This window comes from Oncorhynchus mykiss, chromosome 12, assembly GCF_057628025.1.
Source record: "Oncorhynchus mykiss isolate SJ-2025 chromosome 12, ASM5762802v1, whole genome shotgun sequence".
Lineage (NCBI taxonomy): Eukaryota > Metazoa > Chordata > Actinopteri > Salmoniformes > Salmonidae > Oncorhynchus > Oncorhynchus mykiss.
In genome coordinates, this window is record NC_143033.1 from 44,872,129 (window position 1) to 44,891,069 (window position 18,941).

Below are 18,941 nucleotides of genomic sequence, written 5' to 3' on the forward strand. Positions count from 1 at the left end.
ATGAGACAAGTTTAATGCTAGCTAGCAACTTACTTTGGCTCCTTGCTGCACTCACATAACAGGTGGTCAGCCTGCCACGCAGTCTCCACATGGAGTGCAATGTAATCGGCCATAATCGGCGTCCAAAAATGCCGATTACTGATTGTTATGAAAACTTGAAATCGGCCCTAATTAATCGGCAATCGGTCGACCTCTACTACAAAGTAATACAAATTTGTGCTTCAGTAAGTTTGGCTTCTTAGCATTCGTTGCCATGGTTAATAACTGTATTGCAGAAATGGAATGTAAATCCCAGAATATAGATGTTATGGTGGCAGCTGCAGAGAATTACTGGTGTAGAAGGTTTTACTGCAGAAGAGTTACAGGGTGTGTTGAACGAGAGTCCCGTTCTCCCAGGCCATCGGCCTGGCTAAGATAATTTAGGGTAAATTAAATAGCGGTATGTAAGTGTGTGGTTAGTTGGTGGTGCAATTGTTTTCCTTTCGCCCATCGTTTTTATGTTTGTATCACATAATGTAATGTGATCGACCACACATTTCCGCACAGTAGGTGGCGGCATGCACAAACAAAATGTGTGAATGCCATAATACCGAAGAAGAGATTTGGACAAGCAGGAAGGTTGCATTTGCTGTTGGATTGTAACTGCCGGTTAACTGGTATCCCTTGAGAGGGCAATAACAAGATGTATGTCAGGAGAAGTGCAGTATTATCATAAGGAGATGTGGTTAAATTTTCGGAGCCCGAGGTTTGCACCAAGGGTCAGGATCAAGATGTGTCTGTGACAGTAGGAGTAGAAAAATTTGAAAAATTTAACCCTTGCCTTTTGGCTGATCCATTTATGGTTTCAGGCTGGGTGAAAACAGATTTGGTGCTGTGGAATCCATGAAGGTAATCAGAAGTGGTCTTTTGATAATTGTGTGTTTCTGCTGGTCAGAGGGAGCAGGCACTCCACATTAAACGATTGGGGACAAGAGAGGTGAATTGTTTTGCTCTCAAGGAAAGGGTGCCATTGCAAGGAGTGATTACTGGGGTAGAGGTAAATGTAAACTGAAGGGGAAGATTCTGGGGGTTTGCGATGCTCGTAATTTGACGCGACCCAGACAGGGTGGCGTGAGTGGTGGAACAGAAGAGTTGTCTGTCCTTTTGAGTTTTGATATTCAGTCTTTGCCCAACGAAATGATGTTACGATATGTAAGTTATCCCGTATGAGCTTTTGTGCCGAATACATTACGTGGTTACAGGTGTCAACCTCATGTGCATGTGGCAGCTGCCACACATGTGTAGGAGGGAGGTTCCTAGGTGTGAAAAGTGTGTGCAAGGGCATGAGACAAAGGCATGTGTAGCATTGGAGAAAGTAGTGGTATGTGTTAATTGTAGGGATACCCATGGGGCTGGAGATCAGAAATGTCCACGAGAGAGGCAGGTTGAGGTTTCCAGGGTTAGAGTATTGCAGAAGCTGTCTATGCTGAGGCAGTGAAGAAAGTAAAGGAAGATGGGTCAAGGGGGGGATCATGAGGAGTCTTGTGAATTGTAGAGTTGTACCAGTGCAGAGGGATAGTCCAACAAGTGATGTATGATTTAAATAATGGGTATTCTTTGTTTTTATATGTTTGTTTTTTTTACATTTTATTCAAGCAAAGTATAAAGGTGTTATACTCCAGTCTAGTTGGTGGCAGTAATGCAACATGTATTGGATTCCAACCGCCATTAAACGTCATCGAAGAAGAAGGTACCTAAGAAGAAGTTTACGGAAAATGGCCAGCTTTGGCAGGGTTGCTGGAGTTTTGAGAAACTTTTGGAGGAGACCTTGGTCATATAGAACGCTGCATAGTGCCCTGAGACCTGGCATTTTGGGGTCTGCCGTTGGAAGCGGGCTGGTATATTTTCACTTTGAGTCGAGCAAGAGGTTTTTGCCCTTCACCGTCCATGCCGAGGAGGAAAAGGTAACATTCGAGTCTCTTTGGTGAAGTGGCGCAGCTAACTAGCTGTCTGTAAAGTTAGCAACGAAGTTTGAGTTAACTAGATCTCCGAACTTGCCAGGAATCTTGCTAAGTGCCTGGTGAATCAGTATTTGTATGCTAAACTTTTCTACCAGGCATTATCACAACTGAATGCTCAAGTAAACAAAAATACGAGCTGACAATTACAGTAGGCCTATTAGTAAACAACAAGTAGCCTATTTAGCTAAGGCTCTGCATACAAATAATATGGTAACGTTAGGTAGCTAGTTATCGGAATGTTTTTTTTTTTGGATCCAATCAACATTTTGAGAGTATTGTGGTGTATTCAGAACGGTGTTAAACGTTTAATTAGACGGAAACTGTGCATGATGATTACAGTGGCTCAGAGGGCGATATTGTTTTGTGTGTTCTTTATATATTGTAATGAACAGCAGTGAGCAGGTCTCGAACCCTCGACCTTCGAGCTACTCTTGTACACTACTCCCTCCTTTCAAAGAGCGCGTCCTCGCGATTCTACGTCTTACAGGAACGCGCTCACCGGCCAAGCACACGCACTGTCGTGGATGCGAGGTCCGATCACTTCTGACACCAGGTCCGGCGCGCTATCGACTGTCGTTACAATATGAGCTGTGTTCGAATACTCATACTAACCATGCTATCCGTGACGTAAATGTATAGTATGCTTATTGGTCATAGTATGGATATAGTTAGTATGCCAAAAGTTTCCGGATCTCGTACTACATTCGCCAAAATACGAAGTATTCAAACAGTGGACACTTGCCGTGATTTTAGGATCCATAATGCAATTCTTCTGGAAATGGGTGTGACTTATGCAGCCGAAGTCTTAACGAGAGCGGATACAAATGCATTGCTTAACTAATTATGACAAATGTTGGGCAATGTAATGAACGTTACTTTTCGAATAAGTTACCTTACAGTTATGTTGGCTGACAATTCGTTAGCTACGCTATCCTTACGAACCACATACCGGTTACATACTGCTGTAAATCAAATCAAATTGTATAAGTGACATTTGACTAGATATTCAGGAGTCTTATGGCTTGGGGGTAGAAGCTGTTTAGAAGCCTCTTGGACCTAGACTTGGCGCTCCGGTACTGCTTGCCGTGCTGTAGCAGAGAGAACAGTCTACGAATAGGGTGGCTTGAGTCTTTGACCATTTTTAGGACCTTCCTCTGACACCGCCTGGTATAGAGGTCCTGGATGGCAGGAAGCTTGGCCCCAGTGATACACTGGGCCGCTAGAACTACCCTCTAGTGCCTTGCGGTCGGAGGCCGAGCAGTTGCCATACCAGGTAGTGATGCAACCAGTCAGAATGCTCTCGATGGAGATGCTGTAGAACCTTTTGAGGATCTGAAGACCCGTGCCAAATCTTTTCAGTCTCCTGAGGGGGAGTTGGTTTTGTCGTGCCCTCTTCACGACTGTCTTGGTGTGCTTGGACCATGTTAGTTTGTTGGTGATGTGGACACCAATGAACTTGAAGCTCTCAACCTGCTCCACTGTAGCCCCGTCGATTAGAATGGGGGTGTGCTTGGTCCTCTTTTTCCTGTAGTCCACAGTCATCTCCTTTGTCTTGATCACATTGAGGGAGAGGTTGCATAAAGATATGCTATGTTAGCTAGCTGCTTTCTAACAGCATTAACGACGTTAGTTGGTTACTAATACGTCAAAATTGCCAGAATATTAACAATATCCTATCTAACTATTGACTTGATTATTCCAGTCATTAGTTGTGCGTTCTCAATTCAGGTGCTTTCGTAAATTTGCTCTGGCTATCCGAGTTAGTCCGAGAGCACTCTCGTTTGAGTGTACAAGAGTAGCGCAGAATAACTGAATTTACGAACGCTCAACACCTGTTGAATATTGCCGGTGTTGGTAAAATAGCTTAATTAAATTGTTGCCAGCAGCAGTTTGTCACCAACTGTCTGGATAACATGAAAACTGCCTAACCAGCTCTGCTAGGGTGAGTGAAATGGTCAGAGTGAGGTGTTCTCTCATTTGTGTCTGGAAGTAGCTAGCCAGTTGTAAGGTCAGAATGCTTAAATCAACCCTACTCCTCGGCTAGAGCATCCAGTGTGCACTCTGAACGCTCCCAGAGCGAAACGCTATGAATTTACAAACGGACAATCTGACGACGCTCTGAATTTACCAACGCCCAGAGCACACTCTGGCACTCCAGATTGAATTTAAGAACACACCCAAAGTAGTAAAATGTCTAGCTAGTAATTTGTTATGCTAGCAAGAGGTTGCATAGCAACAGCATCAACTTCCGGTAGACAGGTGAAGCGCTAGTATGCTCAACTGAAGGATACTGTTTGTTTACAGTATACTAAAATGAACTAATAGTATGTAGTTTATACTCATTAAGTATGTTAGTATGGGTATTTGAACACAGCTATGATCTATGTCTGCTCCACAAGTTTTGCTATTTGTTGGTCACACCATATTGATTAGGGCTGCTTTCAGTATGAAGAAAACGGTGTGCAACGTTAAATAAAAAGGAAACGGTGCCGATCTGAACGACCAGTTGAATAACGGTGTGATTGTGGTGACCGAGAGGGACAGGCCTATGGGATAATATTTTCTATGTATAGGGAAATTGTGCCATCAGTTGATACATTGATAGAATAAGCAAGCAAATAAAATGTATCCATTAGCTAATTGCTGTTTGCACGAATGTCTATGTGCCAAAATAGTTGGTCAGGAGTACTGACCATTCTATTTCCATTATTTTATCAAATGTTCAGCTTTGCACTGCCCCTTAGTTTAGACTTTGTCCTCCTTTTAATGCTAATTCTTCATTCTGTATTATAGGTGCTTCCAGTATCCCAGATGTCTGCCAGACGGATGCGCTTCAACCAGTTTGCCTCAATGATGTACGATGAGGAGCTCTACATGACACCAAGGGATTTCCTCTTCTCAATCATGCTGGAGAATGTTGACCGTAAGTACAGTAGTATCAAATGATAGTGTCCATGTTGTAAAATGGCCTACGTGGTTGAAAAGGAATACTGCATTATGTAATGAATGTAATTGTTTGGCATATGGCTTCATTGGCTAGATACAAGCTCCATCTGGGTAAGTGTATTACATTTTATTCCAAGCAACAACTGCTCTTTACTTTTCCTTCTGCTTGTAGGTAAATTGCAAAATAAAGCTCTAACCAAAAAGGTGAGTGTTGGGATCGGGTTAACACATTGTCAGAACTTGTTTTGGATTTCCTATAGTCTTACCAACATGAGCATTACAGCACGAGATTACTTTTTGTTGTTTCTCTTTGCATAATTGATGATACTTGCAGGAGGTGGATAAGATGCTGGATGCTGCCTCATGGGCCAAGGCAGGCAACAGTCTGTTCAGAAACTTTGGAGACAATGGTACGTTTTCATGCCATGGTCAAGCAACCTCACTGGTGCTACGTGCGTTATCAAAGTTAGAAGATGCTGGCTAGTTATACTTCAGGCAGGAAATATGTATTTGATGTTGGAGTCAATCTAAACGGGTTAAATGAACACTCACTGAAATGTTTGTGTGATACAGATGGCATGTTTTGTGTCTTGCAGGTCTGATATCCTACACAGAGTACCTGTTCCTGTTGACTATTCTGACCAGTAAGTTATAGACTCAGCATGACATACAGTAGAAACAGCCCTCCCTTTCAATGACATGCATCCTCTCATGCTTACACAGCACATCGTACTTCATCTGGGTCGTGTCCATTAGTAAAATGGTTTGCAACTGAAAATAAAAATGTGTGTTTATTGGACAAGTTTAGTCGATATCAATTGGCTAGCTAGTTAGTGGTATCTACTCAGTTGAGCTCTGCCCGACTGCTGGGGTTGCTGTGGAGGAGGTCAAAGGGTTTGAGTGTAGCCTAGTATCATTCAATCGGTGACATCACCTGCTCAAGGGTCGCGGCTTCTTCATGGGCGACAGATGTTGATGTGTTCAGAGGGTCCCTGGTTTGAGTCCAGGTTGGGGCAGGGAGAAGAACGGAAACAACAGTGTTACACAAGGACAGATGATACCTTCCCGTTTCAGAACGTTTTCTACCGTTGGGTGCCTAATGAACACAGCTCTGGTTTAGCACAGATGTAGCATATAGACGTGCAAACATAATGAATGTGTGGCAACACCTTTGTACAATAGCTGGCTCATTTATGAATTGCCGAGCTTCCGTTGCTCATGATATTTTCAGGCCCCTCATCTTATTGTCTGCACAATAGGTTAACTTAATTTGACGTAGCCTAATCTAATGTACTATCTATCATGTTTAGGATAGTATATTGTGTAGCCTGCTACTGTAACATTGTGAAAATAATAAGATTATGTATGCATTACTTGATTTTGTGGGATTTTCTATGCCCTCAAGGTTAGTGCAGTGACTGAAAAGCTGGCTAAAACTTATGTGGCTGGACTGACAACCTGGGTGGTGGTTTTCAGTAGGCACAAAAATAAAAAATAACAAATTCAAACAGTCCAATAGAACGCACATTTTATTTTTCTATTTATAGTATTTTTCTCTCATACTTAGATACTGAACACACAGCTCATGTGGTAGTGTTTTGGCGAATTAACTTTCTCATTCAAAATGTTGCCCAGTCACTAACAATGTTGTGCTAGAATCATTATTTCAGAAGACCCTGCTGTTAAGCGCTCATTTTGTCGCTGCTTTGTTGGGTCCAAGCAGTACCTACAGTTGAAGTTGGAAGTTTACATACATCGTAGCCAAATACATTTAAACTGAGTTTTTCACAATTCCTGACATTTAGTAAAAATTCCCTGTCTTATGTCAGTTAGAATCACCATTTTATTTTAAGAATGTGAAATGTCAGAATAATAGTAGAGAGAATGATTTCAGCTTTTATTTATTTCATCACATTCCCAGTGGGTCAGAAGTTTACATACACTCAATTAGTATTTGGAAGCATTGACTTTAAATGGTTTAACTTGGGTCAAACGTTTCAGGTAGCCTTCCACAAGCTTCCCACAATAAGTTGGGTGAAATTTGGCCCATTCCTCCTGACAGAGCTGGTGTAACTGAGTCAGGTTATTAGGCCTCCTTGCTCGCACACACTTTTTCAGTTCTGCCCACAAATGTTCTATAGGATTGAGGTCAGGGCTTTGTGATGGCCACTCCAATACTTTGACTTTGTTATCCCTAAGCCATTTTGCCACAACTTTGGAAGTATGCTTGGAGTCATTGTCCATTTGGAAGACCCATTTGCGACCAAGCTTTAACTTCCTGACTGATGTCTTGAGATGTTGCTTCAATATATCCTCATAATTTTCATACCTCATGATGCCATCTATTTTGTGAAGTGCACCAGTTCCTCCTGCAGCAAAGCACCCCCACAACATGATGCTGCCACCCTCGTGCTTCACGGTTGGAATAGTGTTCTTCGGCTTACAAGCCTCCCCCTTTTTCCTCTAAATATTACGATGGTCATTATGGCCAAACAGTTCTATTTTTGTTTCGTAAGACCAGTGGATATTTCTCCAGAAAGTATGATCTTTTTCCCCATGTGCAGTTGCAAACCATAGTCTGGCTTATGGCGGTTTTGGAGCAGTGGCTTCTTCCTTGCTGAGCAGCCTTTCAAGTAATGTCGATATAGGACTCGTTTTACTACGAAAATAGATAATTTTGTACCTGTTTCCTCCAGCATCTTCACAAGGTCCTTTGCTGTTGTTCTGGGATTGATTTGCACTTTTCTCACCAAAATACGTTCATCTCTAGGAGACAGAACGCTTCTCCTTCCTGAGCGGTATGACGGCTGCGTGGTCCCATGGTGTTTATACTTGCGCACTATTGTTTGTACAGATGAACGTGGTACCTTTTTTTCTTTTGATTTTCCCATGATGTCAAGCAAAGAGGCACTGAGTTTGAAGGTAGGCCTTGAAATACATCCACGGGTACATCTCCCTTTCACTCAAATGATGTCAATTAGCCTATCTGAAGCTTATAAAGCCATGACATCATTTTCTGGAATTTTCCAAGCTGTTTAAAGGCAAAGTCAATTTAGTGTATGTAAATTTGTGACCCACTGGAATTATGATACAGTGAATTATAAGTGAAATAATCTCTGTAAACAATTGTTGAAAATTACTTGTGTCATGCACAAAGTAGATATCCTAACCGACTTGCCAAAACTATAGTTTGTTAACAAGACATTTGTGGAGTGGTTGAAAAACAAGTTTTAATGACTCAACCATTTTAATGTTAATGTTAATGTTTTAATGTTAACTTCCGACTTCAACTGCAGATAAGCCTGTGATGTTATTTTCTAATAGAAAATGCATTGTGTAATTTCAGAGCCACACACAGGATTTCATATAGCTTTCAAAATGCTTGATATTGATGGCAATGAGCATGTGGACAGAAAGGAGTTTCTCAAGGTATGCTTTTATAATGTGTATTATATAATGTTCCTCACATTTTTGTTTTTTATATCGTCGCTCTCTGATGAAAACCGTGTAACTGCATTTGTGGCAAATTTTTATTTATTTTTTTATTGATTGAAAGCAGTAATTCCCCTCAATGTACTCTGAACATTTCGTGACTCTAGGACCAAGAAAATGTATTCATAATTGCATGTTCGTTAATGCGGAATTTTTTTATATATTTTTTTTATTTACTGAAACATTTGTGGTTTGAGGATGAGGTTTTCATCAGACAGTGATGATATACTTCTCAAGGAGTTGATGGATTTGTATTTTCATGTTGCATATAGTAATTTGTATTGTCTGATTGTATATCAAAGTATACAGTCATGTATATCTAGATCAAGTATCCACACTGTTAAATTCCAAAATATTACCAGCCCTTACATGGACGTTGCCCAGTTGGAGGTTTTAAAATAAATGCTCCAACAAGTGAGTACTATACTCTTGATACTAACTCAGTCACATGTTGTATGGCCAGTCTGCACCAGTTTCTTCCAAAAGGCACCTAAAGGACTCTGACTCTCTGTATAGATTGATGAGGGGAAAAATCAATTCAATCAATTTTAGAATAAGGCTGTAATGTGACAAAATGTGGAAAAAGTCAAGAGGTCTGAATACGTTCCAAATGCATTGTATGTTACAGAATCTAGCTTGTAAACATACTGTATTTGCCAGTTGGCTTTAGCACAATGCAGTATGCATACATTGCTACAAAAATGCATGTGACTGACACAGTTTTGCGCCAAACCAATGAAAGTTGATTCCCTAATTTTGAATAGAGCCTGGTGTAGACATTCAGCAACACTGGGAACCACAGGGTTTAGATAGCGTTAAGAGACCTCTGTTGTGTGTTCCTACTGGGAATATGGGGTCCAAAACATCTTACATGTAAGCATGTTATGCACCTGACAAAGTAGAGCGAGGAGCAGCATGGATAATCATTCAGCGTGTTTGAGAGGATCAGTGTGAGCAAGGCAAGTGATCGCTTTGGTCACATCATGAGTAGTATTTGGGTTGCAAGATGATTTGTAGATCAGTAGTTCTATGCGGTCCATCTGCTGTTCAGTCGATCTCAAACACACACTGTTTGCTGTTTCAAACTGGCTCCAGTTTTAATATTAGTGAGGCATTGTGGGTAGTAAACCTTTTTGACTAATGAAAAATTATCTTATTGCTGACATTTATTGGATAATCCAGATGAGTAAGAGGTATGTATGTGTTATTAGTGGGTTTATAACTGAATTAGTAGTTTCCTGAATTTTTAGACTAAGCTAGCTAAGAAATGCTCTCACTAGTAGTAAATGTTTTTAGCTCAATCTTTTGTAGTTTAGTATCTGCATTTATTATAATACAAGGAATAATTGTTGCTGCTTTGTTTTATGATGAAGCTCAAGAAAATCATTGGGAAAAGAAAAGAGAAAGTGCCCATGGAAGGTGCCACAGACGTGGTGAGTCAACACTCTAAACCTTTTTAAGACTGAACTCCTTAGTCATTTATGTGAATTGTTGAAAAGTTTTCAAAATACTTGATATGGGCAGCAGGTAGCCTAGGGGTTAGAGCGTTGGGCCAGTAACAAAGGTTGCTGGATCGAATCCCTGGGCTGACAAGGTAAAAATCTGTCGTTCTGCCCCTGTACAAGGCAGTTACCCCACTGTTCCCAAGTAGACCGTCATTGTAAATAAGAATTTGTTCTTAACTGACTTGCCTAGTTAAATAAAGGGTATTTTTTTAACATTTATTTTAAATTACATGTGGAAATGCACATTGAAAGCACTAAACCTTGCCAACTGTCATTGTACGGTGACGTAAACCATTGCGTACCGGCTGGAAAACTGATTGTGTTTACTCATATTTCAAGCGTGATGGGGCTTGCAGTAATAACAAAGGCAGGAAGTGTTGAAACTTGATGTCATCTTCACAGAAACCAGTCGTAGAGGGGGATGGTGTGAACACTACACTGCAGGCATTCTTCTTTGGCAGGAATGGCAAAAACAAGCTTCAGTACAATGTATTCTGCAGGTAAAATACACTACATGACCAAAAGTATGTGGACACATGTTCATCGAACATCTCATTCCAAAATCATAGGCATTTAATATGGAGTTGGTCTCCCCTTTGCTGCTTTAACAGCCTCAACTCTTCTGGGAAGGCTTTTCACTAGATGTTGGAATATTGCTGCGGGGACTTCCATTCAGCCACAAGCATTAGTGAGGTTGGACGATTAGGCCTGGCTCGCAGTCGGTGTTCCAATTCATCCCAAAGGTCTTTGATGGGGTTGAGGTTAGGGCTTTGTACAGGCCAGTCAAGTTCTTCCACACCAATCTTGACAAACCATTTCTGTAAGACCTCGCTTTGTGCACAGGGGGCATTGTCATGCTGAAACAGGAAAAGTCCTTCCCAAAACTGTTGCCAAAGTTGGAAGCACATAATTGTCTGTAATGTAAATGTATGCTGTAGTTCCAGTGAAGGGAAATCTTAACGCTTAGCCCGAACCATGAAAGGCCTAGCCCGAACCATGAAAAACCGCCCCATTGGTGAAGCGTGATTCATCACAGCCGTAATTGGTGAAGCGTGATTCATCACAGCCGTAATTGGTGAAGCGTGATTCATCACAGCCCTCATTGGTGAAGTGTGATTCATCATCATTCATCGCAATGTTTCCACTGCTCCAGAGTAGAATGGCAAGCTTTACAACACTCCAGCCGACGCTTGGCATTGCGCATGGGGATCTTAGGTTTGTGTGCAGCTGCTCGGCCATGGAAACCTATTTCATTCAGCTCCCGATTAACAGATATTGTGCTGTGAACATTGCTTCCAGAGGAAGTTAAACTCCGTAGTGATGGTTGCAATCGAGGACAGACAATTTTTTATGCACTTCAGCACTCGGCGGTCTGTGAGCTTGTGTGGCTCACCACTTTGCGGCTGAGCCGTTGTTGCTCCTAGAAATTGCAACTTCACAATAACAGCACTTACAGTTGACTGGGGAAGCTCTAGCAGGGCTGACTTGTTGGGAAAGTAGAATCCTATGACTGTGCCAAGTTGAAAGTCAATGAGCTCTTCAGTAAGGCCATTCTACGGCCAATGTTTGTCTATGGAGATTGCATGGCTGTGTGCTTGATTTTAGCAATGGGTGTGTTTGAAATAGCAGAATCCACTCATTTGAAGGGGTGTCCACATACTTTTGCATATATAGGTGTACCTAATCCTAGTAAAATCATGTTTTCTCATATGCACTGAATACTTATTGTTGCTCAAGGATCAGTGTTGCCTGTTAGATCATAATATAGTTACAAGGACAGGGAGACCTGATCCTAGATCAGCATAACTACTCTGAGACACTGAGTACGGGCCCGGAACCGACCTAGTCACATTCAGTGTCTTTACTCTGGATTTCTCTTCTAGGTTCATGGAGGACCTGCAGGCAGAGGTGCAGGAGATGGAGTTCTTGCAGTTTTCCAAGGGCATGGACACCATGCGGCGGGAGGACTTTGCAGAGTGGCTGCTGCACTACACCAACGAGGAAGCCAACGAGGCCTACTGGGAGAACATGAGGAAGAGGATCCCCGCTGGCCAGGTAAAAAGGAATGTGGCCCTGTTCCAATGCTTTGAAAAATCCACCCTTCCTTCCTTGGTCACCACAGATTATTAGGGGTTGTGAAAGCAAGGTTGAGAATTGCCACCCAATTACTTTCCCCAATCCAACCAATTCTGATGTGGGGTTACTTTAATGTAGAAAGGATGCATTTTCTATTCAAACAGGGCCAAGGATAATAGGAAGTCAGGTCAATGTACCTTCAGGTTTAAGAAGTTGTGAAATAAACCCATTTTTCTTGGGGGGGGGTCTCAAGGGTTGACTTCTCAGTATACAACTTGGACATTTGTCCCTCTTCTTTTGTAGAGCATCACATTTGATGAGTTCAAAGCGTTTTGCCTATTCACCAACAACCTGGAGGACTTTGCCTTCTCTGTGAAAATGATAAGTGAAGCCAACCGACCTATTGGAATGGGTAATTTTAATTTCTACCTTGGGCATTTTGTATGAAAGTTTCTGATTCGACACAGTCAAATCACTTCAACCAAAGACATTATCCTGATAATTTGACTTTCTTTTGATACTCCACAGTCCAATTTAAGCGAGCTGTGAAGATCGCCACAGGGCACGACCTCTCGGAGAACGTGCTGGACACTGTGTTCAAGATCTTTGACCTGGACGGCGATAACTGCCTGAGCCACAAGGAGTTTATCGGAGTGATGGAGGACCGAGTACTACGTGGCTTGAAGGTAAAGGGGGTATTTACCAGTTGGCAATCACATTAAAAAGTATGTCAGGGTGTTATTTGATCTTGATCTGTGCTTCTTTCAAACTTTCAAGTCTCCAATTTACTTGTTAATAATCATTGTGTTGTGAGGTGCGGTGCGGTCTCTGTATGAATTGTGCTACACAAGTTAAGTTTCAGCCGAGGCTACACAATCTAATCAAACCGCCCCGCCCCCTAGGACACCTTTTCCAGTGTACTAAATGACCTTTTAAACGTTCCGCGATGTGTTACTTTACGCACTTTTTTGGGGGGGAGAAAACCTCACGCTGATCATGTTGTCCAAATTTTCCAGAATGTTAATCTCAGAAGTGAGGATTAGGAAAGGGAGGACGCAGCGGAGATTGCGCAACATTTTTGGGGGGGTTGTTTAGTCCATATAAAAAGGTGTCCTGGTGATCAATTCACGCAGCCACTCTGTAAAGTTTATTAACATTATTATTATTATTATTATTATTATTATTATTAGAGGTCGACCGATTTATGATTTTTCAATGTCGATACCGATTTATTGGAGGACCAAAAAAAAGCCGATACCGATTAATCGGACGCTTTTTTAAATATATATTTTTGTAATTGACAATTACAACAATACTCAATGAACACTTTTATTTTAACTTAATATAATACATAAATAAAATCAATTTAGTCTCAAATAAATAATGAAACATGTTCAATTTGATTTAAATAATGCCAAAACACAGTGTTGGAGAAGAAAGTAAAAGTGCAATATGTGAAAGCTGGTGGTTAAATATTCCCAGTTTAGAAGTTTTAGGTTGTAGTCGTTATTATAGGAATTTTGATGCGTCGACTATTTCTCTACCATTTTGTATTTCATATACCTGGATGTTCATATAGGCACTTTAGTATTACCAGCCTAATCTCAGGAGTTGATGGGCTTGAAGTCATAAACAGCGCTTTGCTTCAAGCATTGCTAAGAGCTGCTGGCAGTTTTCTTTTTTGATTTCACCTTTATTTAACCAGGTAGGCTAGTTGAGAACAAGTTCTCATTTACAACTGCGACCTGGCAAAGATATAGCAAAGCAGTGTGACACAGACAACAACACAGAGTTACACATGGAGTAAACAATAAACAAGCCAATAAACAAGTCAATGACACAGTAGAAAAAAAAGAAAGTCTATATACAGTGTTTGCAAAAGGCATGAGGAGGTAGGTAGGCAGTAAATAGGCCATAGGAGCGAATAATTACAATTTAGCAGATTAACACTGGAGTGATAAATGTGCAGATGATGAGGTGCAAGTAGAGATACTTGCAGTAAAGTGTTGTATGAATGAATGCTTATGAGCATGCTGCTAACTACCACGGCTCAGTCAGATTGCTCTATCAAATCATAGACTGAATTATTATATAATAAACACATAAATACGAGCCTTTGGTCATTAATATAGTCAAATCCGTAAACTATCATTTCGAAAACAAAACGTTTATTCTTTCAGTGAAATACGGAACCGTTGCGTATTTTATCGAACGAGTGGCAACCCCAAGTCTAAATATTGCTGTTACATTGCACAACCTTCAATATTATGTACAATTCTGACAAATGAGTTCACAGTTCGCAACGAGCCAGGCGGCCAAAACTGTTGCATATACCCTGACTCTGCTTGCACTGAACGCAAGAGAAGTGACACAATTTCCCTAGTTAATATTGCCTGCTAACATGAATTTATCTTACCTAAATATGCCATGCCAATTAATCGGTCGACCTCTAATTATTATGTGATGTTTGTATTTCCCCAGGTGCAGCCCCAGCGTGGCATCATAGATTATTGGAAGTGTGTGAAGAGGGAGACACTGAAAGGGGCCCAAGAGGCCCTCCGGGACACAGGAAGCCCTTTCTGAGGGGTCACGTTGTTGGATCAAGAAGCTCCTTGTGAGGTTTCACTGGGTGACTCCAATGTAAAGCATTGATGGCTGACCATCAAGTTGCTCATTATCACTTGATATTTGTCAATGGATTATTAATATGGTCCTCATGAACCAGATCAATAAGGGATGATGCCAAATTCTATATTTTTCAGGCTTCCTTTTTGTTTGTGAAAATGTTATTACAATATACATAATCTATGGGTAAGTGTTTTGTTTACAATATTTTTTATATTTTCTAATTAGGCTTGGGTGTTATACTGGGGTATTGCCGAATACCGACGGTATGATTTTCAATACCGTGCTACGCCACTACTTATAGCAGACATTCAATCGCCTCATGGATCGAGATCCCTAGTGCCTAAATTGTTGTGTCAAAAAAAAGTATTAATCTTTTGGGTGCCACTTATGTGAACATTTAGCGATACTGTATACCTCGGTATGGTACAGAAACGGTATGAAAATCTAGATACCGCCCAATTCTAATCATGGAAATTGGTTGTGATGCTTGGTAGCAGTCTATGCATACAAGGCATGTGAAATGTGAGCTCGTTTGACATTTATTGAATGTCTGTCACCTTTTTCTACCCTATCTCGCTGCTCAAATACATTGTTTACAGTTAGAGGTGGTTTACTGTGGTATCATTGGAATTTCAAAATGCTGAATCATGGAAAAAGTTAAGTATTAAATATGTGCCTGTCTTCAAATATCTATGTACAGTTGTGCTGTAATATATTGGCACCCTTTCAGAATTCCCTTCTTAAATAAATTGTAATTTAGGACTTGGTGTTTGTTTGATTTGGAATTGATTTTTCAACGTCAAATGGCCTGGACTAAATTATACAAAATTCTAATTAATTTGGTTGGAATCAGGTTAACGGTGTAATTTCTCAACAGGGTAAAAATAGCATTTCAAACAGTTTTGAACTTTCCTCCTTTGGAAAGTGCAACTGTATACCTTTTCTAAGATGAATTAAATGTTTGAAAAATGCTTCACTTCTCCTGGTATTTGTGTGTGCCATACAGAAACATTTTTACAAAAGGGTAGGAATTGCACTAGCAAAAAGGGAGCAAGACAAAAAATACACAAGAGCAATGACTATTCTGGAATTTATTAGTTGACCCCCATATTAAGATCACATTTGAGTATGTTGTTTCACCATTGAAGCGTGTGTGTATATATACACACACACACACACACACACACACAGGGAATTCAAAAAAGTTAGAGACAAACAACCAGCTTACTTCTGTGGTAGATTAAGAAACAGAGTGACTGATAAAGTAATCAGTGTGTACAGCATACAAAGCTACAGTAAAATTAGAGCACAAAGCCATCTTTGGTCTTATCACTTACTATAAACGCATACATAAATTTATTGTATCAAAAATAGAAATTAGTCATTTAAAGTAAATTCACATTTCTGACATACAATATGTAATAAATGAGCATACATTGAAGAGACGTGTGATTAAAATGTTTAAACCTTGGTTTTAAGGACCTACTGGTTTTGCCATTGTTTTAAAAATCTATTTGTCCTGTCCAAATAATTGCCTGCTTCTGGCTACCCATGGACTTTCAATATTGGTATCGTTCACATATGACACAGTATGCAACTAAATTGTTTTATATAGAAACACATGAAACGTTGAGAGATTGTCATTTTAAAGAACAGACCTGTGCTTTCAATCCTGGGCTTTTAAAACAAGGCCTCGTGAATAGCCTCTGCTGCTTCATTGGACATGGAGAATGACTTGTGATTTTCTCTAGTTGAATTATTACTAACAGATGAGCCTAGCTCGGACCGACATGTGGCCCACTTTTGGACTGATGGTTCTGGTGCCCTCCTAACTTGTTTAATAAGGTGGTTCTATTCCCTCCTGGGTTGCGTGGTGATTCAGTTATCTTGCTGCACCTCTGCGGTGCACGTGATAAACTGCAGCCAATCTGAACTTTCGGGTGAGATAAATAGATCAGGGAAGCGCTTTCAAAGTGTTTGAGCCGCTGTTGAGAAAGACAATTACAAATTTATTAGAAACAGAAACTACTGCTAATAGATCTATGAAAAAAATAAAGATGGATGTCATGGGCCTTTCACCTTGATTGGGGTCAGGGGTCGTTCTCCTTCTTCACCGTCACGTCGCCGTCTCCGGCCAGGATGGTGGAGATCTCTCCCTGCATGAAAGCCCAGGGTACGGTGGATCCGGCCAGGGGACAACGCTCGCCGCTGGGGCAGTACACCTCTCCTCCAGGGCCCTGACTGCGGATGGAGCCACGCGTGCATGGGAAGCAGAACTTGTGGTGCGGGACAGACGGACACTGGACAAAGTGAGTGTCTTCCAGGCGCTCTCGGCAGAGGGTGCAGCAAAGCAGGGCGCCACTCCCGGAATCCCCAGCGCTGGTAGTGCTCGGCCCCCCTTGGGCACCCTGGCCCATATCTGCCTGGGAGACTGCGGTGGAGGCAGAGGAGGGACTGCCGCTGGTTGGGCGGCCAGCTGCAGAGGAATGGGCTGAGGACAAGCCGGGGCCGTCTCGGGACATCTGGCTTGAGCTTAGGCTGTCGGCCACTCCCATGAGCGCTGAGATGGGCGAGGGCTGGCTGTGAGAGCGGGGCAGGCCGTCCTGGGGGTTGGTCATGCCTGAGCCTAGGGGCTCCATGCCTGGATATGCACCTCGAGACCAGGGCTCTCTGGCTGGGTGATCCCCCATGGGCCTTCCATCACTCTCTCCGTTTTCAGAGCTTGGTGATGCTTTGCGTCGCCGTGCAGCACCCTTGGTAGGTGCAGAGCGGCCGGCGGGCGCCATGGGCATGCCGGCATCTGTGTACGGCTGTGGGAGGATCTCGGGCATCGGTGGCTCCTTAAACGAGCGTACACCGTCACTAAGGAGCTCCGTGAGCGCACGCCAGTCCCCAGCGCCCTGTCGCCTCTCATATTCCACGTAACGCAGCCCTGAGTTCACTGCTTTGCCCGCGTCTTTGTTTGAGTCACGAAACATCTGCCTGACAAGCTCTGGGATGCCCGAGAAGACTATTCCAGAGCCGCTGGGGTATTCCACAAACACCTTCAGCTCAAACTCAGGCCCGGTCCCGGCTTCGAAAGCGAGAATGCGCCCCACCAGGTTGTGGTCTTTCCTGAAGCGCACACTGAAGGGGGCACAGCCGCAGAGGGTCACCAGGACGTCTCGTACTGCTCTGGGGCGGTTGGGCCAGCCCTCTGCCCGGCTCCTGGCGCTCTCTGCCAGCTCAGCCATGACCTCACCATTCCTCCAGCCTGCCTCCAGACCCACAAGAGTGGAGGCACCAGCCCCCAGCGACATGGCTGACATTACCTGGCGCCTTCCATCACCACCCATTATATGGCCAGAGGAACTAGCCATCTGCTGGCCCCCAGCTCTGGTGCCTGAAACAGGGGCCAACAAGCCGTGAGGGGCCCCCACTAACCCCTGGGCTATCAAAGCATGAGGTATGGTCCCATGTAGAGCAGGTGCGGCCCCAGCCATAGCCCTTCTAGTGTTGGGGCTCTGTCTGCTCCCCTCTGACATACTCACATCTTCAGCTCTGTGCAGACCATTGGGGAGGCGGGGTGAAACGCCATACTCTCCCCTCCCCCTGTCTAAACGTTCTGCATGCTGCCTCCCTCCTTCCATCGGTCCACCTGAGCTGGGTTTGCCTTGCTGAGGGCCCGGGGACCTTCCATCCAAAACACCGTGGCTACTCTTCAACTGTCTGGCCGTCTCAATTAGGAGTTCGATTCTGTCCGCCCCGTCGTAGTTCACGCATCCCCGGCAAACAGCTTCGCTGAATTCCCAGAGCATGGCCCAGGGCATCTTGGGCAGATCGCAGAGGTAGCACCATTGCCGTCTAGAGGATGCCTGCGAGGCGGAGGACATGTTGTTTACAGGCCCTCACACAAACTTTCTTGAGCGGCCAACGCGTTTGTCTTTGCTTTTAGCGGCTTCGTCAATATTCAGTCAAGTCGAGAAACATGTCCTGATTTTGTTGTAAAATATGAAACTATGCTCAAAAAGCTCTTGTTGATTGGTGCTTTTAAAAGTTAGCTACGTTTTCCTTTTCGGGCTGCCTGTGTCGGTCTGTCTGGGCGGAAGTATAATGTGTTTAAGACACCGGATATACGCACCTACGCTGCATTGCGGTTGCATTCTGGAAGCTGTAGTTTAAGTCGGAACATCTCCTCGATAGCTGGCCAGCTCACACTCATTCAACGTTTTAAGAAAAATTACTTAGCTAACTAACTACGTGATTCATGCAATGTTCTGTGCCCAGTGCTTCTACGCATGATACCAACACGACA

The 18,941-nt window shown here is 42.7% G+C and overlaps 2 protein-coding genes across 2 annotated transcripts; one reads left to right on the plus strand and one right to left on the minus strand.

Annotated features, from left to right (window-relative positions):
* Positions 1 to 638: 638 nt before the first annotated feature.
* Positions 639 to 15,618, plus strand: LOC110537648 (calcium uptake protein 2, mitochondrial). Its single transcript, XM_021623848.3, has 12 exons — positions 639 to 1,943; positions 4,794 to 4,923; positions 5,119 to 5,150; positions 5,281 to 5,356; positions 5,543 to 5,590; positions 8,293 to 8,375; positions 9,812 to 9,871; positions 10,346 to 10,443; positions 11,827 to 11,998; positions 12,323 to 12,431; positions 12,548 to 12,705; positions 14,501 to 15,618. The coding sequence occupies exons 1-12, from the start codon at positions 1,686 to 1,688 to the stop codon at positions 14,600 to 14,602; spliced, it is 1,326 nt and encodes a 441-aa protein (XP_021479523.2). The 5' UTR covers positions 639 to 1,685; the 3' UTR covers positions 14,603 to 15,618.
* Positions 15,619 to 15,723: 105 nt separating this feature from the next.
* On the minus strand, positions 15,724 to 18,941 carry LOC110537647 (interferon regulatory factor 2-binding protein 1). The gene is made up of 2 exons (XM_021623847.3): positions 16,727 to 18,941; positions 15,724 to 16,632 (listed from the first exon to the last, which is right to left on the minus strand). Exon 1 carries the CDS (start codon positions 18,517 to 18,519, stop codon positions 16,738 to 16,740), a length of 1,782 nt encoding a protein of 593 aa, XP_021479522.2. The 5' UTR covers positions 18,520 to 18,941; the 3' UTR covers positions 15,724 to 16,632; positions 16,727 to 16,737.

Coding starts and splice junctions, on each gene's coding strand:
- LOC110537648 (XM_021623848.3), top strand. CDS start 1,686: ATGTATTGGATTCCAACCGCCATTAAACGTCATCGAAGAAGAAGGTAC. Junction 4,924..5,118: donor CATGCTGGAGAATGTTGACC/GTAAGTACAGTA, acceptor TTCTGCTTGTAG/GTAAATTGCAAAATAAAGCT. Junction 9,872..10,345: donor TGGAAGGTGCCACAGACGTG/GTGAGTCAACAC, acceptor TCATCTTCACAG/AAACCAGTCGTAGAGGGGGA.
- LOC110537647 (XM_021623847.3), bottom strand. CDS start 18,519: ATGTCCTCCGCCTCGCAGGCATCCTCTAGACGGCAATGGTGCTACCTC.